Genomic DNA, 26,698 nt, shown 5'->3' with positions numbered 1-26,698 from the left:
GGGACGCAAAGTTAGGGGCGCCCCCCCCCAAGGCCGCGCCGCGAGGGGCGGCCCGAGGAGCCCGCGCACAGCGTGGCTTCCAGTTCCCAGGGCGGGAGGTTGGCGCGGCCCTGGCCTCCTGGGCATCACAGGCCTGTGGCTCGGCCCTTCCCCGCACCCTGTCCCGGCCCCAGCAGGGCCTCCAGAGACGGCCGATAGCCCAAGGTTGCCGCCTGACTAAGGGCCTCTGGGCTCCGGGGGAGCCCGCGCTGCGCCCCAAGTGGAGCAAGCCCGGAAGTCCGGGACGACGCCAGGGCCAGGTGGTTCCTGCTGTCCTCGGTCAGCTGGCTGCCTGGCCGCCGGGGCCTTGGGGGAGCCCACCTGCTGGAGCAGCCCTGGGACAGGTCACTTGGGGGTCAGCTGGTGGGGCCTTCCAGCCTCAGCTCTTTGACCCCCGTGAGTTCGCTTGTTAAACTGAGGCGGGGGAGGTTGGAGGCCAGGGGCTGGACTTCGTGTGCAGAAAGGAATCTCGAGTCACAAGAGGTCAGAGAGACACGCAGTAAAGAGGGTGGGCAGATGCCAGCAAGGATGGCCGCGTGGGTCTTAGGCTGCTGTCAGACTACTCGGCAGTTTGAGGGACAAGGGGCCGGCGGTGTGGACAGTTCTGGGCAGTGCTGGTCCGTGAAGCCCGCGGGCCTCAACACCCTGCCGCCCTGCCGCAGGAAGACAGGTGATGTTTGGCAACGAGCGGCAGCGCCGTGGGATGAGGGCCCACGCTGACAGGGTTGGGTCGCCTTGCTCTAGACCGTGCAGGGCCTGCTCTCAGTGACTGCGCGGGGAGAAGGGACTGCAGTTCCTGCTACATTCCTGTTCAACCCCGCAACCTTGATTGTTGTCAGCTGTGGAATAGGATTTGTCAGTTCCATGCCCTAGTGCACATCAGTGACAGGCTGGCCAGTGAATTACTAGTGTTGGTACCTCGTCACTGAGCTCTGTAATTTACAGGAAGTTTTATAGCTGTCCTGTATGAGCCCGGGACAGAAAACTCGGCTGGTGACTGGCTGTAATGCAACTGGCACTAACACAACCGTTTTCTTAAAAATTGGTTACTTGCCTCCCTCCTGCTGTATGTTATTTTCCACACACCCCCTCACTTTTTTTTAAATTACCAAACTGACAGGGTTGATAGGACCCCTTAATTACCCAAATTTCTGAATGAATTGTGTTCCCAAAAGTTACAGTGTGCTAATTACTGTAGATGGTTTCCGGTGGAAGCTGTTGTAAGTGGAGGAAGAACTTGCCTCACCCTGAAGCTGATACAAGTGTCAGCTCTCCCTAAGCTCAGGAGTTAGCAGTAGGCCAATGAGGTGTGCAGGCCCGGGGTGGGGCCACTCAGACTTCACCCTGCCCTCCTGAGACCATTGTAGGAGTTAAGGCAGACAGAACACTAAAACATTTGACCTGAATGTTGGTTACAAAAAAACTGTTGAGGAGCCAGGGGAGGGGCTGGGTGGAGAGGGCAGTGATGCAATATTCCCCAGGCCCGGGTGCCTAGTGTGACGGGGAGGCTGGCCCCGGCGGGGGCTCAGGTGCCCCGCAGGTGCCGTTGCGCCCTGGGGCCTGGATGATTCTGGGCTACATTCTCCTCTCCCTGTGCTTGTTCTCCAGCTGCAGCTGTATTGCAGTCATGGCTTTTAGTAATTAGAATACCATTGATAAAATACTATTTTCCCACTCTAGTGGTATAAACAACAGAACCGAAGGGGGAAGGCTGTCGAGGGCCTTGGGCACAAATTACAAGAAGGGGCAGTGTGGACTGGGGAGAGGCCAGGCCGCAGTGCCGAACTGTCCATGGTATCCTTGGCCGAGCTCCTGCCGCTGCTGTAGAGGTGGGGCAGGGCGAAAGGCAGCCACCCTGGGTGGCTGGGAGGGGGTCGGGGAAGCTGCCAGGTTCCCAGCGGAGCTGCCGGTGGGGTGTCCTGCTGGCCAGAGTGTCACTACGGTGCAGGCAGCTCCTGCATCTCCAGACACTGTTCATGCTCTGCACATGCTTCTCCTCTTTGCTGTGGAGAAGTCAGCGAGTGACTGATGTAATACTTTGTTTTCCTTTTTGAGGTGTTGAACCTCTGCAATTGAAGCTGTAGGGAAGTGGGCTGGGGTGTTTTGGGGAAAGAGTGTCGGGCTCGCCGTCTCCGCCACAGAGAGGGAGGCACTGATAGACACTGCAGAACCCCGGGGCGTGCCTCGCAGAGTCTCACGACTTCTAACTGTAAGATCGAAAGTCCGTTCGATACCTTCTTTGAAGGCTGAAAGCCACAGGGTGAGCAACACGGAGTGTCTGGGCTGTGTCCCAGGCCTTGACTCTCCGGGCCTGAGTTCTCAGTGCTCTCCGGGCTCCCCGACACTGCGCTCGGGATGCTCCGGGCCTTTCATAATGCGGTGATTTTTCTCACTACTTCTGCGGTGGCCGGGTCCCTCAAGAGAGCTGTGGGTCCTTGAGGTTGATGGTGCTGACCGGCGAGTGCGTCGTTCTTCAGCCAGGGGCCTGCTTCCCCCGTGGAGCGCACGCACGCGGGTGCCGAGCGGACTGCAGGCCACCCATCGAGTCGGAGCGGCAGGGCCTACCCTGGGGCGCGCCGCTCACTGGAACTGACCCGTTGCATGGAGCTTGAATTGCCACCATAGAACAGGGTTTACTGTATGAGTATAGAGGAAGGACGGTCGTTGTTAGTTTGTACTCTTCTCATCGCTAAAATCTCTGCAGATGGCTTTAGCAATAACATGTCGTAGTATGTTTGGTCCAAACAGCTGTTTGGTGTACATCTGTAAATCACATTCAGGTTTCTGTTACATTCAGTTTTCTTACTTGCTGTGACAGGTAATAAACTGTAAAAAAAACTGGGCTGTAGTGAGAGGAAATACAGGGTAACTAGCAAGATGATAGAATTCAATCTCGTACCAGGAGTTGAAGGGAAATTCATGTCCAGAGAGGGCGCGTAGGCTGATGGGGTGTTGGGGTGCATTTGGTGTTTGGTAGGGTTTCTCTTCCCCTCCCCCGGTTAATGTCCTGGTAAGGTGACAGCAAGGGGTGGAAAGGATGACCCCGGAGCTCAGTGTCCCTCTTGCTGCCAGGCTTCTGCAAGAAGGGGGCGGTGCCACTGGCCTGGCCTGCCCCCTGTCCATCCTGTTCAGGGGTGCGTCCCCTCCGCCCGAATAGTCACACCCCGAAGGCAGGGCCTCCTTTATTGCTGTGGGGAGGCTCCCTGGCGGCGTCTGCAGGTCTCTGCGAGGAAGGGCCGGTGGCGTGGCCGGGTGTGAGCTCGGGCTGCTGCATTACCTCACTCGTCATCTCTACGTGGTTGCCCCAGTCTTTCCTACGTGGGCCAGTGGGCTTTTCTTTCCTTCTTTCGCCCCCGCTTCCCTGTGCCAAGCCTCCGCCTCTTGCCTTAGGGCACCCCTCACGGCTTGCCCAGCTCACCCTGCGTTCCTGGCCCGGGCCCAGCCCAGCCCGACGCCTGCTTCAGGAAGCCTTACTTCTTTTCTCTGGGAGAGGTCATTTCAAAGCCAACCCAAAGGGCGCTGCCTGTGCTTGTTGCTACTGAGGTGTCAAGTAAGCTTTGTGTTATTTTTTGAAAAAAAATTTCAACCCTATACCCAAGAGGTAGCCGGCTAACATAAAACATATCCTGGCTTAGGAGATTAAAGTGGAAGCTACCCGTGGCGTTCCCAAGCCCAGCTTTGGGAATGGATGTATTCCAGTGAAGTGTGTGTGGCGGGGTGGCTATGTTTTATTTAAATCCTACCCACTGTGAAAACTATTTAAAATGTGTGTTTCAGCGGCAGCTTTAAAGACACTTTGTCACCCCAGCTGTTTTCACGGTTACCTTGATATTTGCACCCTTAGGGGCCTGAGTGGACGTAACAGTGATTTGCTTTGTCACTGGGCAGGACCCTTTCTGATCGGTGGGAACTGGGAATTCTCGTGTTGGGCTTCTTACAGGGCAACTGGCATTGACTGAATCCAGTGTAATCTTGAGACTCCAAAGTAGACATTTTTCATACATTGGGTCTTAGTGTGTTTAGACATTTCCTGCTCTGCGAAAGCGCTTGCGTCAGGAAGGGGCTGGAGCATGTAGCCCGAGAGCGGGACCTTGAGCTGCTCTAATGGCGCTTCTCTTCCTTTGCAGAGGATGTAGCTGGTCACTACATCTCCCCCTTCCACGACATCCCTCTGAAGGCGGACTCCAGAGAGGTACGGTTCCCCCAGCTCCCCCAGTATGACCACCGCCTGTTTGGGGAGCGTCTTGGAAGTGTGCGGTTGGAGTCAGGAACGGCGGCGGAATGACTGTAGCAGGCGCTTAGTCTCCTCCAGCAGCGTGTGTGGGGGAGCAGGCTTCTCCCAGGAGCTCCTGGGCTGGGGGTGTCGGTGGCGCGGAAGGCTTCGGCTTTGGTGGGAGTGAAGGTTAAAACTGAGAAGTGAGGAGGCTCACTAGGGGCCGAGCTTCACCCGTGACCCCGCTGTCACCGCGGCCCCTTCCTGTGCCCGTGTCCCCAGCCTGGGCTGAAGGCGCTTGCTCAGCCCCGGAGGGCACAGGGCGGGTGTCTGGGCGGCCTGTGGCTGCGGCTCGAGCGCCCGCACACCCCTGCGGACGGCGGGGAGCAGCGGGCACCTCCTGCCCTGACGTGGCAGCTGCGAGGGCGCCAAGGCCGCTCGCCAGGTAGGAGGGCGACTCTGCCAGAGGCGGCTGAGGGCGCTGGTCCCCGGCCCTGCCGTGGGGAGACGTGAGTCAGTGCAGTGTGCGTTAGTGATCGTCACCATGTGGCCTTTCCCCCTGTAAGTCCGGCAGGTCGTTGTTCGGCTGCTTCGCCGCGCTTCCTGCACGGCGGAGCTGCCACGTGCTGGCCGGGGCTGCAGGCGGGGCTGGGACGGTGCCACTGGCTAGTGGGTCTAGCTCCCCCAGAACTGTGGGGGCAGGTCAGGGAAGCCCCGGGAGCTGTTTCTGGTGCCGGAAGGGCTTGAGTGCCGTGTCGCTGACTGGGGCGACGCCAGGCCCCACAGGCAGTGGGTTTGTGCCGCCTTGCGGTCCTCGAAAACCTGGACTGGCGGCTCAGATGGCCGGTGGGCGGTGAGAGCAGAGCTGTGTGCGGGCTGGTCAGCGAGTCGCACCCCTCAGAGGTGCTGGGCCGCCTGGTGTCAGTGCTCCTGGGCTGCTGCTTTTCCCTCGGTCGCTTCCTGGGTCACGCAGCCGTCACCTTGGGAGCTCTGGCTGCAAAGCTTGTCCTCCTCACTGCCTCCTGTAGCCCTTTCGGCGCGCTACAGCCGAGATGTCTCCCCAGCAGGACCGGGGCCTGTGGAGACAGGACCGGAGGGAGGGCAGGAAGAACTCCTTGCTGCTGTGTGTGTCTCTGAGAGAGACGGGGAGATCGGACGCTTATGAAGGCTCATTCCAGAATACCTCACGTGTCCCAGCCCTGTCCTGCGGTGACCTAAAGAGCCTGCAGTCAGTGGTCACTAACGTGATCACCCAGTATGTGATCACTGTGTCTCATTGTGAGCCAGCCACACTCCGGGTTCCTACTCGGCTGAAGGAAGCAGACCCCCAGGAAACAAAGCCGTCACCCAGCGCGAGGCGCTGTGCCCCAGAACAGGGTGATGGAAGCGTGGGCGTGGCCGGGGGGGCTGCATCCTGTGACCACGGCCATCCACAGCATGGTCAGGAATCACGGCATAGCGGTGGGGTGTGGCCGGCGTGGGCTAGAAGCAGCCCAGCGGCCTGGTACCCGCCTAGGCCATGTGCCTGGGGGCTGGGAGATTAGGGGCGAGGCAGGACTGGACAGGGCGGCGCTTCGCCACTGGGACTGGGCGGGCAGATTGGCCTGCGGGGCGCGTCAGTGGGTTTCCCTGCTTCTCGGCTGTGATGAGGTGGAGCGCCGAGGTGGAGCGAGCTGTCGGTCCCTTCATCAGTGCTCGCCCGGGTGAGTAACGGCTGCGTGTGACCGCCCCTGCGGCGGCGTCCTCTCCTCCCCGCCGGCCGCACTCCACATCCCCTCAGCTCGCGGGTCCCGGGAGGCGCGTGCGGTCGTGGCCGGTTGGTCACGGCCCTGCGGTCGCGCCGCGGACGGCACAGAGCCTGCGTCGGGCTGTCCAGACGGGGCCCGCGCCAAGCACTGGCTCCCGAGCATGTGTTCCATGAAGCCCTTGCGGCTGGTGCGCCGGGGTGCGAGGGCGCAGGCCCGGGCGGACTCCCCCGAGCCCACAGCGCTGCTGCTCGCGCCCTCAGGTCCGGCAGTCACGACCGTCCTTTCTTTTGTAGGAAGATGGCCTTCCCCCAAAGAGAGCCCGGAGTGGCGAGCCCGAGGTACACCGGAAGGCTTTTACTTCTGTGACTTGCTGCTGTTGCCGCTAAGCCTGCGCCCACCGTTTGCACTTGTGCAGGGCTTCTGGCTTTTCCCTCTGCGAGACTTTGGGGGGCGTCTGGGGTTTTCCTCTCGTTTCTCTTGAGGACAGCTAGCCCTCTTCGCTGTTTTCTTGGAGCAAGCACGTTTCACTGGCTGTGCGCCTTTGTGAAACATGCATTTCGGGGGCAGAGGCCCGTTCTGTGCTGGGTGTGGGCTTTCCACGTTCCCGGACACACTCTGCACATGACACGGGGACCCCCACCCCCTCCGCCCACCCCCGGGAACCGCAGTCCTGCTCCTGTTTGTGCGTTGGGCTGTGGTAGGTTGCTCCTTACCACTCCATCTTACACACGACAGCCAGGAAAGAGTCAAGAAATAAACCCAGATTCTGATAGTAAGTTATTTATCCCGGCGGGTCATCTAAAAGAAAGGACCACTATGAAAAGTGAGCATTTAATTGATTTTTTTTATTATAGGGGAAAATAGGGCATGAGGATGTTTCAGAACGCAAGCATGCATCTTTCAGGGTGGAAGAGAAGGGGGAAACAGTCACCAACGACATGCCAAAGTAAATGTCCTCCGTGCGTCTTCCAGGGGCTGATTGTCAGCCAGGCGCACAGGCTCCTCCCTTGGGACCAGCGCTCTGGCCGCGGCCGTCACCCTGCCTCTGCCACCGCGGAAGCCCCAGGCGTCTTCCCCCTCCCAGCCTCGCCTCCGCCCGCTTCTGCTCCCGGTGCAGTGACCCCGTCTTTGGATCTGCTTCCTAACTGACGCGCGTGGGCTGCTTAGTCCTTGCTGCGCTTTCCTACCTGGTGTTTGTTAGCGCCGTGTAAGCCATCTGCGTTGGAGCCGTTGAGAGCACTTGCTGAGGCCCAGATCCCCAGCCCGTCGCTACACCCAAGCCAGGTCTTGCGTGCTGGAGGCGTTCATGTACGTGCTCGCCAGCTGTTCCCGGTGTGTCCTGTCCACGCTGACGTTCGGGGACCATTGCCCTGAGTGTTGGGTGCATGGACGTTCAGAGGTCAGCGCTTACGGGATTCATCTGGAAGTAATGGCTTCTGTGGGAAATGTATCATTACCCATCAGAGTTAAAATTTAATTCTCAGAGTAGTTCGTGGTGGAGACTGCCTGCCTTAAGTTGGCCACGTCCTTGGCATCACTTTCCTATTCTGTTTATGTCAGCTTCACCCGCGCCCCACCCCAGGCATGGGCTTGCTCCGATTTGTCGCGCACAGCGTACATGTGTTGTAGGTGCCCGCATCAGCTCTGTCCAGTCGTCCACTGATGGGGTCAGGCCGTCCTTAGGCCATCCTAGGTTGGCTCTGGTGAGAGCTGCTTCTGTGAACTTGGGCCTGTGCCTCTCTACAAGGTCTTGATCCTACTGCCTCGCACTACCACCCAGAGTGCGCCGGCCGGGTCACATGGGCAGTTACTTTTGGCTTGCCCAAGGGCCCAGCCGCCCTGCGTAGAGGCCGTGCCCACTGACAGGCAGCGCGTGTGGCTCTCGGGCTCTCCGCGGCTGCGGGAGGGGCTGTCTCCTTTGCCCTGACTCGCTTCTCCCTGGCCGTCACCGTGCGTCGTCAGGGCCGTTCTCCAGAGAAGCGCTGTTCGGATCTCCTGCCCACTTTCATTTTAGTTGTTTTATGGCTGCTTTGTTGTGTGAGTTTTCGAGGTAGTTTGGGTGTTGACCCCTTACCCGCGGAGCGGCCTGCAGGGTTGCGTTTTCACTGCGGGGATGGTTCCCCTTGCTGGCCAGAGCGTCCCGGCTGCTGCAGTCCCACTGTTTGCTTTTGCTTCTGCTGCCTTTGCTTCTGCTGTCAAATCCAAACTTTATTTGCTATTTCAGGAGTTAGAGGAAAGAAGGACTGCCTCTGTTTTTCACTCCAGTCATGTAAAATTTCCTGACTACTCTTTCCTAGCTTGATAGTTTTTCTGTGATTTGTTGGGTAAAAGTGGGGGAGGGGAGCAGAGACAGGGAGAAGCTGAAGGGCAGTGCCCCTGGCCCTGGCCCAGGCACCGCTCACCGAGTCCGCCTAAGCCCCTTGTCCTGGTCGTCTGATCAGTCTCGGCCAGCCTTGATTGATCGGTAGTTAATGTGCATCTTAGAAATGACCAGACAAATGCCAGTTTTAAAAGTGACAGGGAGGGGACGCAGGCTGTGAACATCCCCGCTGGCAGGAATACCTGGCGGGGTGTTTGCAGACCCGGCCGGCTACCAGGCGGTCGGGCCCTGCCTGCAGAGTTGCCGGGAGCCTGGCCTCCTCGCGGGCGACCCTCCACAGCGCCCAACCTCCCCTTGCCTGATGTGCGGGGGTGGATTAATTGTAGGAACACAATTGCTACCTCAGACTGTTCCAGTGGGTGCCGGGCAGCTCACAAAAGACCACAGGTGGGGAGGGGAGGGGGCACTTGTTAGGAGCTCACTCGCGATGAGAACAGGCTCGTGGAGTAGGGCAGAGGCTGCTTACGGATGGGAGAGCCACGGCCGCAGCCGTGGGAGTCGGAAAAGAAAAGTGCAGCCGCTTCCCCGAGGCCATTCCAGCCCCGTGGCTGCGCGGCAAGGCCGTCCCAGAACCGCAGCGGCCCCTGACGCTGCACCGCCCGGCCACCCGCTCTGGTGGCCGGAGTTCTGTGGTGGCCGCTGCTCTGACTTTCTGTTGTTGTATTTTAAAGATTTATTTATTCATTCGTACAGAGTTGGGGTGCAGGCCAGAGGCGCAGGGGCGGTGAGAAGCTTCCCCAGAGACAGAGCGGGGAGCAGAACAGGCAGATTGATGAAGTCCACCGCTGAGGGGAGCAGCGGGCGGGTCAGGAGAGGGCTGCTGTGCCATGCGGATACCTCCGGGGTGGGGGTCGAACCCGCACTGAGGCGGCCACGGCCTGGCTCAGCCCCCGGTGCAGAGCTCCAACCTGCAGCGCCACCTGGGAGGGCCCTGCTCTGATTTTCTTGGAGAAATTCAAGGCGTAGCCAGATGTGTGATGTAGACGTCACCCCTGGGGCTGGGGAGTAGCATTCTCTTATAGGAGGTAAGAAAAAAATGAAATGCAGGTAATACGTTTTAAGTTTTTTCTCTACTTCCTTTTGTTTTTGCAGAATTTGTTTAATATGGTTGTAGAAGTACCTCGGTGGACAAACGCAAAAATGGAGGTATGGACATGCTGTATTAACATCAAATGTAAAACGCTTGTTTCCATTTGTTTGCCAGGAAAGTTTTGAACTAGGAATGGATGACAAACTTCTTTATACTAAAAACAATTTTTAAAAACGTGTGAATTTACTTTGAATCTCATTTCAAAAATTACTCAAAGCTGAATCTACGCTTTAGGGAGAGCAGTTTCTGGCTTTGCCTGTCTCGCTTCAGCACATCTGCTTGCTGTTCCTTGACTCCTGTCTTGGTGCGTGGCGTGCACTCTGCAGCCGACTGAATTCTGAGCCTTCTGCCACCGCACGTTTGGGAGGCCGTCGGCGGTCCTGTGGGTCTTACTCCCCGGCAAGGGGAAGCCTTCTCCCGGCCAGTTCTTGATTTTTGAGCACCAAGAGCAGATGCTCTTCCCTGGTTAGAATTCTCTGCTTTAAACTTCACTCTTTCCCGTGAGGCTGGACTCTGTCAAGGATTGCCCTGGTGCTGCTCAGCATGTTATCATCTTGTCCTCATTGGTAAGATCCCTTGTTGCTCCGCATGAAATTCAGTCCATTCTGTTGGGGTAACGCTTTGTCCTCCACCTTGGGTGTGAAGGCAGATCAGGCAGAGACTTCCAGTTAGGGAGAGTTTTGGGGACTTGCCAGGAGCTCTACTGAGGGTGGTGCTGTTTCTGGGAGTGCCTGAGTATTGGTCTTGCCAAAGGCACAGTCTTACCCCTCTGTGCGGCACCCTTCCAGCTCAGCTGCGGGATAGGGTCTCTGGACCTCTGTCCCACTGGAACATTGTTTCTTCATCCAAACATGGCTTCAGTTTCTGTGTGTTCACTTGTATAGCAGAGGATTTTTGTTTTCATTATCTTTTTTCATGGCAAGTTGGACGTGTTTAGTAGAAAGGTAACTTTAAAATGAAATCACATAGAAATCTTTGCGTTAATGTGATTAATCTAAGATTAAGAAAAAAACCCAAAATTTGTAAAGAAAGGCAAGTTGAATAATCTTTATCCTTTCCATTTCAGTCATTTTATTATTTGTATTATAAATGTAATACATAAATCACAGATTATCGAAATACATAATCTGATGTTTCCTTTCTGGGCAGTTCTCTAATATAGTACTCTAAATTAGTAATAGAACTGGCTTAATCTATTTTACAGTGTCTTTGATCAGTAAGTTGGGCTGTGAATATTTAGTCTGAAAATAGCATATTTAAAAAATGTTACTTGAATATTGATTTAGAGCTAATTCTTGTCATTCCTCTTGCCCCCACTTCTGTGATTGCTTAGATCGCTACAGAAGAGCCACTGAATCCCATTAAGCAAGATACGAAGGGTGACAAGCTGCGCTACGTGGCCAACGTCTTTCCTCACAAGGGCTATATCTGGAATTACGGTGCCCTCCCTCAGGTAGCATCTTGTTACCATGGTAAAACTTCCACAGTAAAGTTAATCTCATCAACGAAGGGAAAGATAAAAACCACATGCAGTGTTGGTAGATTAGAAAGCATTTGGTAAGATTTAACATGATTTATGACTCAAAAATTTGGGTAAGGTTGGATAGATCTCAAATAATAAAAACCATGTGTGATAAACCCACAGCATACATTCATACTGCATGGTAAACTAAAACAGAAAACTTTCCCGTTAAAAGTTCACTCTCATCACAACTATTTGATACAGTATTGCAACTACTAGCTTGAGCAATTAGGCAAACAGAGGATGTAAAAGGAATCTAAATTAAGAAAGAAGTAGATCAGCCATTATTTGCAGATGACATAACATATGTAGAAAACCCTAATAGTCCACTAAAAAGCCAGTTGAAACAGTGAGTCAGTCAGGCAGAGTGGCAGCCACGATACCAGCGTTCGGGAGTCAGTGAGCTCGAAGAGGAAGCGACAGGGAAACAATTCCACTTACAACTTTGTAAAAAGGATTAAATATGTCAACGATGTCTCATAATATTAGAAGCGAATGTAGCAATGGCCCAACAGTTCCACTTCTCGGTCTTTCCCCAAGCACGCAGACACTGACTGGAAGGGAGGGCCACACCTGTGTTCGTGCAGCGCTGTTTTCCGCAGCCAGGCCCTGGGCACAGCCTGGCGCCCAGAGACAGACGCGGGTTAGGAAGATGTGTTGCAGCGATACCGTATCACCTGGCTATCAGCGATGAGCCTCTGCCCTTCATGACGCGTGGGTGGAGCGGGAGAGGGAGCTCTCTTGAGGAGAAGGGTGAATCCTGGAAGTCAGGTCTGCCGAATGTACAGAAACTGAACAGTCCCAAGCCAGTAACAAACCTGTAGAATTAAGGCTACCAGAGGGGCCAAGGGAGGGGCAGGGCCGAGCCCAGCAGCAGATGGACTGGGGGGGGGGGCAGAGGCGGTGTACCCTGGGTGAGCCTGTACCTCGGGATGAGGGGATACTGTCGAGCATGCTGCCTGCCTGCCGGCCTGTATGTGTACGTGCATCGGTACATAAAATGCCACACACAGAGGAAAGCAAAGTGGAAGAGTGGAAGAAGGCACTTGTACAGAGAAGCGTGAAATAGGTGCGGTTAGACCTGGCAGTCACTGCCGTTCAGTTGCTGTCACTGTCAAAGCGTGGGTATCGTGCACGGTGGCCCGGCGCGGACAGGATGTGCTGCAGTGTCTGGAAATCACCACTCCTGACGTGATCACACGCCGGACGCGGGCGGCAGGACGCGCCGGGAATGTCCCCCGTGCCGGCAGGGTGGCCGTGCACTTCGGGGTGTCTTCCTTGGGGTGGAGGCGATCTGCGAGACGTCCCGGTCATTGTGGTCCTAACCGGCAGCTACTCTCGTTTCCCAGACTTGGGAAGATCCGCACCGAAGAGACGAGAGCACAGGCTGCTGCGGGGATGACGACCCTATTGATGTCTGTGAAATCGGCTCCAAGGTGGGTTTTGTGGACTCCGCATCTGCTTGTGTTCTCCCGGGTGCCGCCGGGAAGCCAGCTCTCCTGACGGCGCGTTGTCCAGCTCTGCCTCGCTGCGCTGTGGCCGGGCGCAGCCCCAGCCCGTAGCTCCCCGCCGACTTTGGTGCCACCGGTCAGGCCGCGCTGCCCGGCAGGCGCGGGAGCGGGGAGTGGGGCGGCCGTCGCCCATCAGGCCAGCGCGATGCCCCCTCGGGGATCCTGCTCCCGGGGCCCAGGCGCCGCTGGGGACAGGCCCGCCGCAGAAGGCGTCTGATCCGCCGGCTGGTTCCCACTGGATTTTTGCCGGTTTCAAGAGGCTGCGTGGCAGAACACGGGTCTGCACGTCTGTTAGGCTCTGGCGGTGCTGATGCTGCTCGTGTGTCACGTGCCCGCTCCCGGAGCCAGCGGCGGAGGGCGCCGTCCTGTGCCTGTCGCTGAGGCGGTCTCGCGGACCGGCCTCCCCTGTCCGGGGCACGGTGTCCTCCCTCCGGGGCTCCGTCTCTGGGGCGCCGCGGCCGCTGCCCACTCCCGCGGGCCTGCTTCCCCTGCCCCCCGACCGCCTCTTTGCCACTTGCTTTGACCGTGTCATGACGCCCGGGCTGTCATCGGGTGGCTCTGGTTTCTTCTGCCTGGTGACGTGCGGGCGGCGCGCTGCGCAGTCCCCATCCCGTGCGGCAGGCGGGCGACTGGCCGCTCCGGCTTCTGCCCTCGGCTCAGACCCATGCCCGCCGGTGCTGCAGCACGCAGGAGTCTCCCGGCATGTCAGACTCGCCCCGTTCCCAGGCGCCTTCCCTTCCGTCTTCCTCTCTCAGTCTCGGCAGTCTGGCGAGTGCTCTGCTCCCCCACTGCCCACCCCGGCTTTGGCCATCAGAAGCTGAGGGGTCATCGCTGGTTACTGTTTGCTTCTGATCCTCCCTTTAACGTGAAATCGTGCTTCTCTGTCTTGTTCGTTCATTTCAAAGACTTCCGGAGCGGCTGTGGCTGGCTCGTGCGTCCTAACCTGCCGCGCCACCAGGCAGGCCCCGGTGTTTCTGCTTCAGGGGCCTTTGCTGCTGCGCAGCGCTCAGCTCCCGGCTCTGGGGGGACCCCTGAAGGGTTCCTGCTCCTCCCGGGGCCTGACTCTGCCCTGCGTCGCCCACCCCGCTGCCCCGCAGCTCAGTGCTGACCCCTGTCCTGCTCACGCGGCACACAGTGGGCTGCGTCCCGCCTTGCTGACCTTGCCGCGCTGGGGTGTGTCTGCCCTGGGCACGCGGGCTCGGCACAGCCGTCCTCCCTGCGCAAGGCCGCCTCCCTCCGTCTCCGCCGCTGGTGCCGCACTGGCCCCGCTCACCCCTCAGCTCTCAGTGAGGCGTCGTCTGCTCTCAGGTGTCTCCCTTCACCCTGAAGTAGCTGCTCTTTGCTGTGTTTAACTGTCTTGGGCGTCTTCTCTCTGGGGTGTGCTCAGCTTCTGGAGGACAGGACTCCCCACCCGCCCCGTGGGCAGTCGGGGCCTGGCGCACTGCACGCCAGGAACGCCGTGTCCGTGAGACCGCAGCCTGTTCCTGCAGTGAGATGAGCTCCGCTGTCGCTAGAGATCGTGCTAGGGCTTGAGGCTTCTGGCATATTACTGAACCGTTGCTTACGATTCTTTCGTTTCTAGTAGATTTACCAGATTGTTTTGATACTCCCTTTTTTCTTTCTTCCCTTCCTCGTTGTCCTTTTCCCCCCTCTTCATCCTCATAGTCTTTTCTTCCTACTTCTGTTTCTCCTTCCGTCCTTCCATGTCCTTTTTTCCTTCTCCCTCTCTCTCCTCCTTTCCTGCAGTAGAGATCTCCACTCCACCTTCATATCTAGTCTTACACACGGATAGGGCAAATCCGGGTGTGTGTGTGATGCCGATATCTCTGGGCAAAAGCTGAATTGTTAGCTTCCTTTATCACATGGACGTTTTCTCCTTAGAGAGATAAGTAATAAAGCGGACCTAAAACTAATAGGCTAGGGCCTCCTGGTGGTGCAAGGGTTACGTCTCAGCACCTTGGAGCCCTGGTCAGCCCCTGCTGCACGGGTTTGGTCCCAGTTAGGACTCTGACCCACACAGCACAGCAGACCTTTCCCATCTCGCTGCTGCTCCCTCTGCAGTGTATCTCGTGGATCCGCCCCGCTCCGCTCCGCACTCTCTCTGGTGAAGCCTTTTACCCCCAGCACCTCTGGCCTGTAAATGAGTACCTTGTGTGTTCTAGTGCGTGCAAGACACGTCAGTCACTTCCCCGTGACTTACTTCATCAGCAGGACTCTCACTCAGTGAAATAATACTACGTTGAGGGCAGGGTGATATTTTAGAAAATGCTTACACTGAGGGTATAATCCCTGGGCTGTTGAGCCCACGTTAGGCTAATTGACAATTGTCTTCGTGTACATATCAAGTGTGAGTGAGAGATTAAATGGGGTAGCTTATTTTACCTATGCGGACCTTCGTCGGTGTATGTGTGATTACTGAGGTTGGTAACTGGAAGCGAACAAATGCAAATGCCTAATACCTTGTTTCGACTTGGTGACATTAATAAGTTCTTAGTGACAAAACAGAGTAATCTGTAAGAAAACATAATATACATGCTTTTAAATAAGTCTGTCCCAGTCACTAAATATGCAGGATCAAAGTCAAGGTTTTCATTTAAGGGACTTTTAATGAGGTGCATGTAATTATCCGTGAAAGTGTACATTTACATTTTACATGGACTTGGTTCATTGTTTAGTGTGTTTTACTGAAAAATACACTGAAATGGTCATGTGAGCATCCTTTCCATTGAGTTAACACTGATATTGTAAGAGAAGAGCTTGTAGACCCTGAGCAGCGGAGTCAGGGAGAATTTGCTAGAATGGTGGGGGAATTAGGAGTCAGCTGAAGAGAACCAAGTAAATTTTTAGTTGGGACATTGGCCAGTAAGTAACATACTGAGCGTTTTTTTTAGGATTTACCTTTTTATATGTGTGGCCTCTATGTAGACCTGAAAACCACTAAAACGCTTTTGCATTTTTTCTTTCACGGGAGCTGATTTCTTATTTTCACCCCATTTTATTTTGTTCTGTAACCCGATTCCTTCATTTTCACAGGTTGGTTTTCTTCAGTATTACCTGTTCAAGAAAATTGTGCTAATGGCAATAAAACCAGGGGTAAACCCTCCCTCATAACCTTGCTACACCAGTAAATCACTTCCCTTAGCTTCTTATGCTTCCTCGGGGAAATAGGGAAACATTTTGATTTTGTTAGACATTTACTTTCTATTACAGAGTTTGCCCAATTAAGGTTTTCCTAGATATGGCTGGTCCTTCATATTTCTTTGGGGGTAGCTGGGTTTGCAAGGCAGAGATTTCCACGGGGCCCCAGTCTCTGGGGTCTGCCTGGAAAGTTGTCATGTGGGTGTGTCCCCTTGGGCCGCCCGCCTGCCCGGTGCAGGTAGTCACAGGGCCCCTTTCCCGCGGGCAGAAGGGAGGGAGGGGTGCTGGAGCTTGACATGGAGCTTGACCTGGACTGCGGAGGCGGGATTCTCTCATGGCCAGCGCAGTGTATTCTTGTGGTTAATGGGATACGAAATGGTGCTTAGGAAGTGGGAGGTAAACGCTCCCCATCTCCGGCTTCGGCCTTGTGGGGCGGGCTCCCGCCTCCCCGTGCCTGGCTGCTGTCACAGCGCTCAGAGGGGCATCCTGGTGGAAAGGTGTCTTAGCCCCGCACAGTAAAAGGGCGAAGAGCGGAGCAAAGCGCCCTGCAAGGCTGTCGGCCGAGCGCCGCCGCTCAGGCACTTCATGTGCCCTGAGGGACAGAAGCCAGTCACTGGGTGTCCGGCATACGCTCAGCGTGAACTTGTTGAAGTGAGAATGAGTCGAGATGTCGGGGTTCAGAAGAGGTTGCGCGTTTGCTCCTCAGCATCTCATCCAGAGTTTGGGTTGGTTCCCTTTCTAATTTTTAAAGGCAGTTTGGAAAGGCAGTGGTTTGAGGACAATAAAGCCATCCTTTTCTTTGTTTCTTAGAGCAAAGAGCATGTTATCATTCTGCTGGAGCTTAACACTCCCCAGGCGGGTGTGCAGATAGGGTTGCCTTGGGAATCCAGAAAATCCTCAGGTTGCTTTCACATTCATTGAGCTTTCAGGGTCAATTAATTTTTACGAATAAACGTAAAACAGCTTAGAATGTGCTTTGAGGACTTCAGCTAGACACTACCGCCGCCAGTGTCTACCGCAGGCCCCCGGCTTGGGCCTTTGCCCTCGGGAGGTGGGTCATCGCTGGAGGCCGTGACACCGTCAGGGTCTCCAGACGCTGCCCTGTCCTCTCCAGAGGAAATTGCCTCTGCTTGAGCCGCAGTGACGAGGCCATCGCGGAGTGAGCCCTGGCGGCCAGCCTTTCCCTGCCAGGCAGCGCCGGCCCGGGTAGTCAGGTCTCCCCATCAGCCCCGCCATCCTTTGCTACCAGGGTCCTTTCTTTGTAGGCTGCAGCGCCTGCCAGTGCCGGCTCGCCCTGCAGCTGAGGCAAGAGTGCCGGTGCCCTGAAAGTGAGGGTTCAGTGTAACTGTCTAACCACACTCCTGCTGTCCAGCTAATCACAGCTCCGTGCAGATTCATATTAGGACCTTACATTCATTTGCAAATTTTCTGAAAGGATTTATCTGACTGTATGGTTTAAGGTCCATTTTTGCCCACTGAAAGAATGTCACACAGAGGTGACTGTTTTGCATACCTGGCCTTTCAAGTGTACAGCTGCAGTCTGAGTAATAACGGAATTTCTTTTGAAGTGTGCGTGCAGATTTCAGCTTGCAGTGAAACTCTGCAGCCAGGTAAACCTTTAAAATAAAAAGAATGTTAAAAGAACACATCCATGTAAATCCGCCATTGCCGGTTTGAAGGCACTGCTGAAAAACTCGAGCACGGGGAACGTTAGTGGCTTCCGTGTTGTGCTATTTCCGTTTCTCTTCAGATTCTTTTGAAAGCACTTTAGGAGGCCTGTTTTGTTTGTGTTTGTACCAGATTAGTAATTCTTTCCTGGTATTCTAGTTGTTTTCTCTCGTCACTGATGACTTCGGGTTGCATAAAGGCACTGTGAAGAAATTCCAGTGTTCTGGGGTCTTCCCGGAGCAGCCGGAGCCAGGCTCCTGTGGCGGTGTGCAAGGCTCACTGTGTGTGTGACTGAGCGTTGTAGCCCGAGAACCTGACACTTCAGTTTCAAAGATCGTCGTTCTCATGGAAGGCTTTGTGACTAATTTTACGTTTTTACTTTTGTTTATTGAAGCTTTACTGAGGTTCACTCCATAGGCCTTCTTTCATGCGAATACTTTGATGTACCCACAGACTTCTCCAGTGTCTGCCAAAGGCTGAATGTCTTTGCTCTTCACAGGTTCTTTCCCGTGGAGAAGTTGTTCATGTGAAAGTCCTTGGAATCTTGGCTCTTATCGATCAAGGTGAAACAGATTGGAAAGTAATTGCTATCAATGTGAATGATCCTGAAGCTTCGAAGTTTCGTGGTAAGTCTGTGAGCCCCAGAAGCAGAAGTCAGAGGTGTGTCGGGAAGTCTTAGAACTCTCTAGGGCCCACGCGGAACACAGTGCATCTCCTTGGGCTCTCAGCGCGTGTTCTCATCGTCGCTCTCTCCGTGGAGACCAAGGGCGGCGGATGACCGAGTGATGGGCTGAGGGTGCGGCTGTAGCAGGGGCGGGGCGGGAGTGGGTGACACAGTGAGGCTTCTAACTGAGAGGCCTAAGAGGGTGCGCGGTCCCCCCTCCCCGTTTTCCCTCTATTGTTCCTGTCTTTAGAGTAACAGGAGAAAGCCAAGGAGTTACTCCTCAGAGCCCCAGGCTGTTTCCATGCTCAGATGTTGTTTTCTCCTTCAACGGAGACAAAGATGGCAGCCGTCCCCCAAGATCTGGATGGCCCAGAAAACTAACCTAACTTGGTCTGGGGCACGGATGTCCCGGGGCAGGGGCGTGCGGACCTTGTGCTGTTGCCGCCGAAGTGGGCTGGGCCCAGCGTCTTCCCACGGCTCAGGAGAGCGTGATTTCCAGCACGTCTTTTGTGTCCTCATTTGCAGATATTGATGATGTCCGGAAGTACAAGCCAGGCTACCTGGAGGCCACGCTGAATTGGTTTCGGTTGTATAAGGTGCCAGAGGGAAAACCGGAAAACCAGTTCGCGTTTAATGGAGAGTTCAAGAACAAGGTGGGCTTTACCTGCAGGCGCTCCCCGTGCCCTGCAGCCCCGGCGCATCTGGGAGGCTTTTGTGTGAATGCGTATGGGCAGCAGGACAGCAGACGTGCTTTTCCCACAGACGCTCATGTGTGGAGGCATTATCATTTTCACTGAAAAGTTTTTTTCAAGAGGTCTGTCTGGATCAGTAAGGCCAAAGAAGCGTCTGCTTCCGGCTGTCCACCTGTCTCTCGTTGGGTCGGCGCTGGTCCACAACTGTGTGGAACAGAAATGCCCCACCCCACTCTGGAGAGCGGAGTTCCTGGGCGTCACTGCACCCCTCCGGCGGCCCTCCCCAGTGTCCCTCCAGCCGCATGAATTACCCTGCTCAGCAGTCAAGGTAGCACTGAAGTGTCTCAGCTGTCACGGCGTTTTCTCCTGGGGTACTACAGTGGCCACAGAGTGTCTCTACACAAATGGAGAAAATAGGCCGGAGAATTAAAATCTGGAGTTTGTAGTGTCTTTGGAAAAGATAGTGCTTCTGTATGAGTTGCATGTCCTATAAGCTGGCATTTGAGCAGGTGCGAATAAGAAACATCTGTTTGTCAGGGAAGTAAGGCATTTTAATGACAATGTAACATTTACAGTAAGTATACGCTACTAGAATATATTGCTGCACCAGCATTAAAAAAAGTATAGTACAAGGACACTTCTGTCTTCAGAGCTTTTGTTGTATTATTAAATACAAACAGGAAACAGTGACTTTAGATGTGATTCTCTTTAAAATATTAAGGAAATAAAAATATTTTTTTATCTTTTCCCTCAAAAATACAATGTATTTTTACCCAAAATAATATAAATTTCAAATGTATATAGTGCTTTTGTGGCCCCAGGCTGCTTCAGGGTAGAAGTGCCATGCCGTGAATCACGAAAGAATGAGGTGGTTCGTTTTGGGCTTTGCTGAGCACGCACTCTGCCCTGCGTGAAGGTCAGGACGCCTGTGCAGCCTCCTCCCAGAGAGCCACCCTTGCTCGCGCTGCTTCTTCCTGGGGGCCGGGCCGCAGCTGGTTCCCGGCCCAGGAGGGGCTGAGTGAGTGTGGTCGGCTTTGTGATTCCGCTGGCGGCCCTCTCTCCTGGTATTACCCAGACAACACCTGGGCTCCCTGCCCCGCGAGGAGGACGCCCCAGCACCCCTCAGCGAGCGCCGAGGCCGCGCCTCCTCGCCCTCTCAGTGGAGAGCCGTGGCTGTGTCTCCATTCCCAAGGCAGTGAACTTCCTTACTGTAGTGTGTGGCTGCTCCTGGGGGAGGGAGAGGCTACTGCGAATGAGCGATGCCTGAGAGCGCTCCTTGAGAACCAGCAACCTGGGGGGGGGGACCGAAAGAAATTTCTGCTTTGAAGAAATAAGGAACCCGAACAAAGACGGTTGTTCTAGCGAGGTGACAGGTACACTCGCTGTTGGTTTTCCATTTTTAGACACCGTGTGAATTCAAAGTAAGAATCAAGAGTGAAGGTGTGGGCAGGTTTACTGGCCACACAGGGCTGCAGGGGCTGCCTCAGGCGTGAGGCGGGGCCGGCAGGCTGGAGGCTCGCTCTGCCAACACGGTGGCCCTGTGTTCTCCGCGGCCCGGACCCCACCGGGTGGGCGGGGGTGGGGGTTAGCAGCAGGCTTCCTGTCCCGGGCGGGCGACCATCACAGGCAGGGGGGCTCGGGTCACAGCCTCGGCCGCCCCTCACGCTCACCGCATCGGCCCTTTGCCGGGCCCTGGCTTCGGGCCCTCCTTCCGTGTTGAGTCCCAGGTGGAGACGTAGCTGGCCGCCTGCGCCCCGCCGGCCGGACCCCGCTCTCGTGCGGCTCACAGCCCCACAACTCAACAGCACTTGCCCGCGCGGGGTGGTGCAGCTGCTCTTTTTCTCGTTTGCTCCTAGGCTTTTGCTCTTGAAGTCATCAAGTTTGCTCACGAATGCTGGAAAGAACTGCTGATGAAGAAGTGCGACGGAGGTGCCATAAACTGGTGAGGCGCTACCTGTCTCTTCTGTGTGACGGTGTATCATTCATTAGCGCTGAGCAGCCACTCCATACTACGCCATCTGAGATTTTTGAAAAGGAGAATTGCCATTGTTTCCTTTAATTTAGAAAGTACCTAAAGAACAGATACTTGGAAGACATCACAGTGCTGGATGCCGTGACACTGGGACTTGACATGGTCCCTTTCCGCCAAGTGTTTGTGCAGAGTAGAGTAAGAAAACGTTCGCGCAGCTGTGGTTTTGTCTGCGGAGACTGGCGCCTCAGCTGTGGGAGCAGCGGGAGCCTTCTTACCTGGCGGGGGCCGGGCCCGGACTGAGTGGGGCAGGGGAGCCGCGGCGCCACAGGTGGTGTTCCGCTTGCCTCCGACCTCTCAGTTGCACATCTCTGGGTGTGGGTGCGGCTCTTCCCTCCGGGGTAGATTCCATGCAGGCTGTATCTATTCTACCATAACAGAACAGAAAACTAGGATCACACCCTGTGACCCTTGTGCTCTTGCAGATTTGGGGCTGTTCTCTACCCTCTCGTGGTCTGCTTGCCCACGCACACCCGGCGCCAAGTTCCCTGTGTTGAGGCGTGTCAGAGCACGGCAGCGCCTGCGTCCTCTGTGGGGTGGGCTTCCTGCTCTCTTGTCCACCCCCTGCACGGTGCGCCTGATTCCTGCCCACACTGAGCTCGGTCACTAGGACAGGGTTCTGGGGACAGAATCAGCTGACCTTGGTGAGCCCGACGGCAGGACACAAAGTGCCAGGTGTCTGGAGAGTAGCGCGGGGCAGAGTCCCTGTCCCCTCCTGGCCCGGGAGCCTGGACCCGCTGCCCTCTGGCACCAAGCTCACGACGGCCTGCGGGAGCCCTGCAGAGCCCTGTCTGATCACGAGGTCTGGGAGTCCAGAGACCCCCGGGAGCTGCTAGAGGACTGATGCGGCCAGTCTAAGGCGGTGTCCAGCCAGCTGATGTGATGGAGAGGCCGCTTGCCCCCCCCCCACTCCAGGGGTGCTAAAGGCACATTGTGCACTCACTGCTGTGCCCTGCCCCGGCCCTCCATGGCCGGCCTGGGGTGACCGCCCGTGTGGCTTGGGGATACACTGCTGAGGGCTGTTCCACCAAGCACCTGATTCCTCCCTGAGCAGGGAGTCTGCTCACATGGCCGTGGGATAAACTCAGCAGTTGATACTCTGACCCTGTGGGTCACACAAGTTTTGTTGCTATTTATTCTGTTTTTCATTGTTGACTTCCACTTACATACTCCATTCATGGATTTCGTTGTTTCTGTTCTCTCCTAAAGAAACTGTACACTACTGTGGCAGAAAGAGGCCGTCGGGCCTGTCCGCACTGCTGGAGCTTTCCTGCCTGCAGGTCACTCTGGAAATGCGCTTCCCTCCCTCCGTTTCCTCGTGTTCTCAGCCCTCCTGCAGGCACACGTGCCCTGTAACGTGTCACTGGCCAGCTGAGCTGGGGCAGGCTCGGACGGGGTGGGCTCTGCCGAAGCCACCCTCAGTTCTTGGCACCCTGACTCCTGGGGTGTTCGAGGGGCGCCTGCATTTTCTTGGTTTTCTCGATTCCTCTTGCCCTCTCTTCAAGCAGTTTAGTTAGCTGCCTTATTATAACAAATCAGAAGTGTCTGTTTTTTCAGTTTGATTCACTAACCATTATTTCTTGTGATTATTTGTTCTCAGAATTCTTCAAGTTTTGATGGATTCGCAAAGTCCTTCTAGTTATGAAACTTTTAATTCAGTTGCTTATCATTTCGTTGCTCATAGATCATTCCACATTGCAGCCACACTCTGTGTAATAGCCTGCGTAGTGCCGTGTTTGCAGGTACAAGTGTGGTTGCCCTTCTCCCGCTGCAGGCTTAGCGCGGGCGCCCTTCGGGGCCGGCACTCGGTCCTGCTTGTCTCTGTCCGGGCCCCCTGCCCACCTGGGTCCCGCCGGCACCTTCTCTTTCCTCCTCGGGCGCTGTGTCTGCGGGCGGAGCCGGCCGTGCCGCCCTGGACACCCCGGTGGGCTGGGCGTGTGCTCCTGCTGCCCGAGAACCTAGGAGGGGCTCTGCAGTCGGCGCTTACTGCCGACGGAACCAAGGTGCGCTTATATGATACGTACAAGTTTTCTCATTTTCTTCTGAGTTGTTCAGAGCAAGGTCCTGAAGTCACCTCCCCGTCGTGTCCCTTCCACCGAGTCTGGAGGTGATGGCCCAGAGTCGCCGTCGTTTTTGTCTGTTCAAATCTTTGCCCCTGCTTAGGGATGAAGGCCCGGCGGAGCAGCTTCTGGGCTCGGCCGGGACTCTCCAGCACGTGCGCATCCTGGAAAACGGATGTTTTCCTTCCTACTGCTCTGTATTCCTGGCTGTGAGTGATCCTTCGCGGCCTGTTCGGTACTGCAGGTAACCCTGCCCAGCTTTCTGTGCGTGCAGGTGTGGCGCGGCTGGCCGGCACCTTTGCTTCGCCTTCGCCGTCCCCTTGCCCCGTCTGTGCCCTGTCTTGTTCAGCAAGAGTGTGTGTGGCCTTATAACGTCTCCGCTAAGCGCCCCGCGTCCAGCGTCTTGTGGAGAGGCAGGCGCTGCGCGCTGTCCTGCTCAGGTCCTCCAGCCCGTGCACGCGGGCGCTGCCCCGGACACGCTCCCCGCCGCCGGGTCTCGGGCCCCCGGGCACTGGCTCTCCGGCATCTGGAAACAGCCTAAGGGTGTTTGCTTTGGACTACACTTCCCATCATTCACTTTATTCAATCCTGAGAAAAGAATGGTGCAGCCTAGATGGGACTAGAGCAAGAAAGCCTGTCGGAGGAAGGAGAAGCGCGCCCGGGCGCGGAGGCTCAGGTCCTGCAGCCGGCGCCTCGCTCCCGTCTGGCTCCTTCCCATTCTTGCCCTCCAGGAGCGCTGCCCACTGCCCATCCCCGGTGGCCAGCGGCACAGCCTGTCCGCTGCCCCAATCTGCTGGTGACTCGTCAAGAGACGTACTGGAGATGCTCAAGTTACTCTGAGTTTTAAACCTCTAGTGCCGTGCTGGCTTCGTCACCGGCTCCTCTGCTAAGGTTTCGGTTGCTTTTGCCTTGTGTAGGAGTAGAAAATACTGTAGGGGAGGTTAGCAGGTAACAGAAACGGGACACCAGGTGAGTGGGACCTTCAGAGCGACACATCTTGTTCGTAAACATGTCTTGCGTAATACGTGGGGCATCCGGACCCCGAAAGTTAGTTTGTTCACCTGAAGTTCAAGTCGGATTAGGTGTTCTGTGTTTTACCCGGCAGCCCTGTGTACAGACGGCTCCCCGTCCGGGCACCGCCGTCTCCCGGAATATCCCCGGATGGCGGCCTGGGTTCCTCTGTGAGGGACGGGAGGTGTGGCCTGGCGGCGGAGGCCGGCTCTCTCCGGGTGGGCGCCGACGCGTGGCGCTGCCAGCGCTTTGCTTTGTTCTTTTTGGTTTTGACGTCCTCGGGGAAGCTTCTGACTGACAAGTCTTAACATTTTTCAAATTTTAATAGGCTACTTTGACGTAGACTGTGTAACAGAACTGAAGTCTAAAAGATAATCATGCCAAGTTTTATTCCAACCTTTTATGCTTAAACACTGAACAGATGACTGGCCAGACGGTGTGTCCTCATCTATACCCCAAGGCATTTCACCGTCATGGCGAAAACCAAGTGGGGGAGCACTGGACGTGGCGAGGGGCTTCCTCGCCGCTCCTGCATCCTGCTGCCGCTCCCCCTCGCTTTCCACTGGAATTAACTCGGCCTCGACTCCCTCATCGCTAGCGCCTTGGACCAGGAGGCTTTGTTAATGCCGTTAAAAAGGCGTCCGATGGCACAGCGTCGTGCTGTGGGCACGTTTTGTTTATGACCTTGCCTGAGAGCGTGTGCAGTGACCGCACGGCCCACTTCACTTCCGTGCAGGTCCGTGTTCCCTTTGCTGACTGGAATCTACAGCCAGTGTGGAATACCTCCAGTGAGTCCTCATTCTGGGGTTGCTCCTTTCCCTGTCTAACAAAACCCTCTTTTCCTCTCCAGCACAAACGTGCACATGTGTGAAAGCCCGTTCCACTGCTCTCAGGAGGAAGCGAGATCCTTAGTTGAATCGGTAAGAAGAGTGTCCAGCCCGTCTGTCCTTTGTAAAACCTCGTGGGGGTAGGGGGGACCGAGTGGACGTTCTGAAAAGAAGAGCAATAAAGGTATCGAGCCTTCTGAGGGTCATAACGTGAAAGTCATTGTTGATAAGCGGAAACCTTAAGTCATTAAGCGGGGTGTTTGGATCCCGCACTGCGGGGCTCGGAGTAAAGGGCCGTACGCGCTGAGGCTGCAGGGAGCAGGGTGGAGGACTCGGGTGGACGCAGCAGGGGGCCTGCTGGGTGTGATTATGTCAGGCTTGGATTTAGAAATAGATAGTGTCTAAAATTAAGGGAAAAATAAAGTTTCATCTTAGGTTATGTGTTTAATTGTTTCTGTCATATTAGTAGGAAATAGTTATCTTAAAAAAGAAAATAATAGGAAGACACGGATATGCGCTAGATAACTCCAGCTGTAACTGTGGCCTGGAGACCGCATTGGGCTTCACGAGGAGGAAGGGACCGCACTGATACTTCGGTGAAGCCAGTACAGTGCAGTGTCAGACACAACCTGCCGTCTGACACTGCTCGATTGAAACGCTGCAACTCAGAAAATCGCTTGTCAGCAGCCTCACTGGCGATCCAGCCCCCACTTTGGTGACGCTTCCTCGGAATCGACACGCGGCCGCGCGGTGTTCGTGGTCCCAGCACTGTGACTTCATAGCTCACGTCTGCAGAGTCACGTTAAGGTGTCAGAATCAGGATTACTTGGTCCTCACAGACCGGCTATCTTACCACGTGGGGACATTGCACCCACGTCAGGGTCTCCCAATTCGTTGACCTCCAGCGGCGCAGGCTAACTTCTATCAGACCTGGCCACACGCAGTCGTGTCCGCCTCGGCTTGAAGGGCGACACATTGCAGCCCCAAGGCTTATCAGCGGGTTTTAAAAATCACCCCCCACACACACAATGTGAAATGTGTCCATGTAACATTCTCCTGACACTGAGCTGCAGCTGTAAAATGCGTGTGAAATCTAGTCAGAACGGGTCACGTGGTGGCAGACACTTCACTTCTTGGTGTGTATGTCGACTATGCTTGGGGTGAGTTGACGAAGAGAAACTTCAGCACAATAGCTGCTTTGCCGAACAGACTATTTTAAAATACATAAGGAGGGCCTATGCCGGTGGCGCAGCTCTCTGCAGCCACTGTAGCACGACCTCCCCGGCCCCGGAGGTGACCACAGGGCGCGGCAGCCCTCTCCTGCCCCGCCCGCTGCTCCCCTCAGCAGTGTACTTGGTCATTCGGCCTGTTCTGCTCCCCACTGTGCCTCTGGTGAAGCCTCTCGCCCCCTGCATCTCTGGCCTGTGCCCCAGTTCTGTATGCATCAATAAATACATTTTTTTAAAAAATACGTAAGGAAAAGAAGTGGACCAGTCTTCTGAGTAATTAATAGAACTGTTACAGGGAGTATTTTCTGGTGAGCATAAATTGATCAAAAACACAAGTGTAGAATTGAAACCAAAGAAATCATTAGTCAGCCACTACATGTACAACTCAGCAAAAAGTTCATCACTATAACAGAACAATAGAAAGCAGTACAACAACCGCATGAGTATTGCCAGGAAGCACTGTCAGGAAACAGGCAGAAAGCACTTGCCGAAGTGGTGTACCCCAGAGGGCTGCAGGACGTGAGGCGCGCCGCGGGGGCGCTGCGAGGCCCACAGTGGTGGAAGGGCCCCGGCGGCGCACGAGTGTCGGGGTCGGAGTCTCCCGTGGGTGCGAAAGCCCTGACGGTCAGAAGCAAGGTTCGTGCGGGGTCTCACACCGGCTGGCCTGGCGAGGCGCGGGCGGGCGCGGGCGGGCGCCGGGCAGCACAGCACCCCTGCTCACTCAGCCACGGCCGCCGGCTGCCGTGCTTGATCCTTCGCGGCCTGTTCGGTACTGCAGGTAACCCTGCCCAGCTTTCTGTGCGTGCAGGTGTGGCGCGGCTGGCCGGCACCTTTGCTTCGCCTTCGCCGTCCCCTTGCCCCGTCTGTGCCCTGTCTT

The 26,698-nt window shown here is 55.7% G+C and overlaps 1 protein-coding gene across 1 annotated transcript in view; it reads left to right on the top strand.

Annotated features, from left to right (window-relative positions):
• Window positions 1-567: 567 nt before the first annotated feature.
• The window catches only part of PPA2 (pyrophosphatase (inorganic) 2), a 29,480-nt gene continuing 3,349 nt past the window's right edge, over window positions 568-26,698 (top strand). The window contains exons 1-10 of the mRNA XM_004686462.2: window positions 568-709; window positions 4,167-4,231; window positions 6,294-6,338; window positions 9,473-9,526; window positions 10,804-10,923; window positions 12,342-12,428; window positions 17,809-17,935; window positions 18,499-18,626; window positions 20,522-20,607; window positions 24,616-24,685. Of these exons, the coding sequence (XP_004686519.1) occupies window positions 568-709; window positions 4,167-4,231; window positions 6,294-6,338; window positions 9,473-9,526; window positions 10,804-10,923; window positions 12,342-12,428; window positions 17,809-17,935; window positions 18,499-18,626; window positions 20,522-20,607; window positions 24,616-24,685 (924 nt within the window). The remainder of the gene's footprint in view (window positions 710-4,166; window positions 4,232-6,293; window positions 6,339-9,472; window positions 9,527-10,803; window positions 10,924-12,341; window positions 12,429-17,808; window positions 17,936-18,498; window positions 18,627-20,521; window positions 20,608-24,615; window positions 24,686-26,698) is intronic.

Source organism: Condylura cristata, unplaced genomic scaffold (genome assembly GCF_000260355.1).
Source record: "Condylura cristata isolate star-nosed mole 26May11 unplaced genomic scaffold, ConCri1.0 scaffold00021, whole genome shotgun sequence".
NCBI lineage: Eukaryota > Metazoa > Chordata > Mammalia > Eulipotyphla > Talpidae > Condylura > Condylura cristata.
The sequence above is the reverse complement of the archived record's forward strand: the minus strand, read 5'-3'. Positions and strand labels throughout refer to the sequence as shown.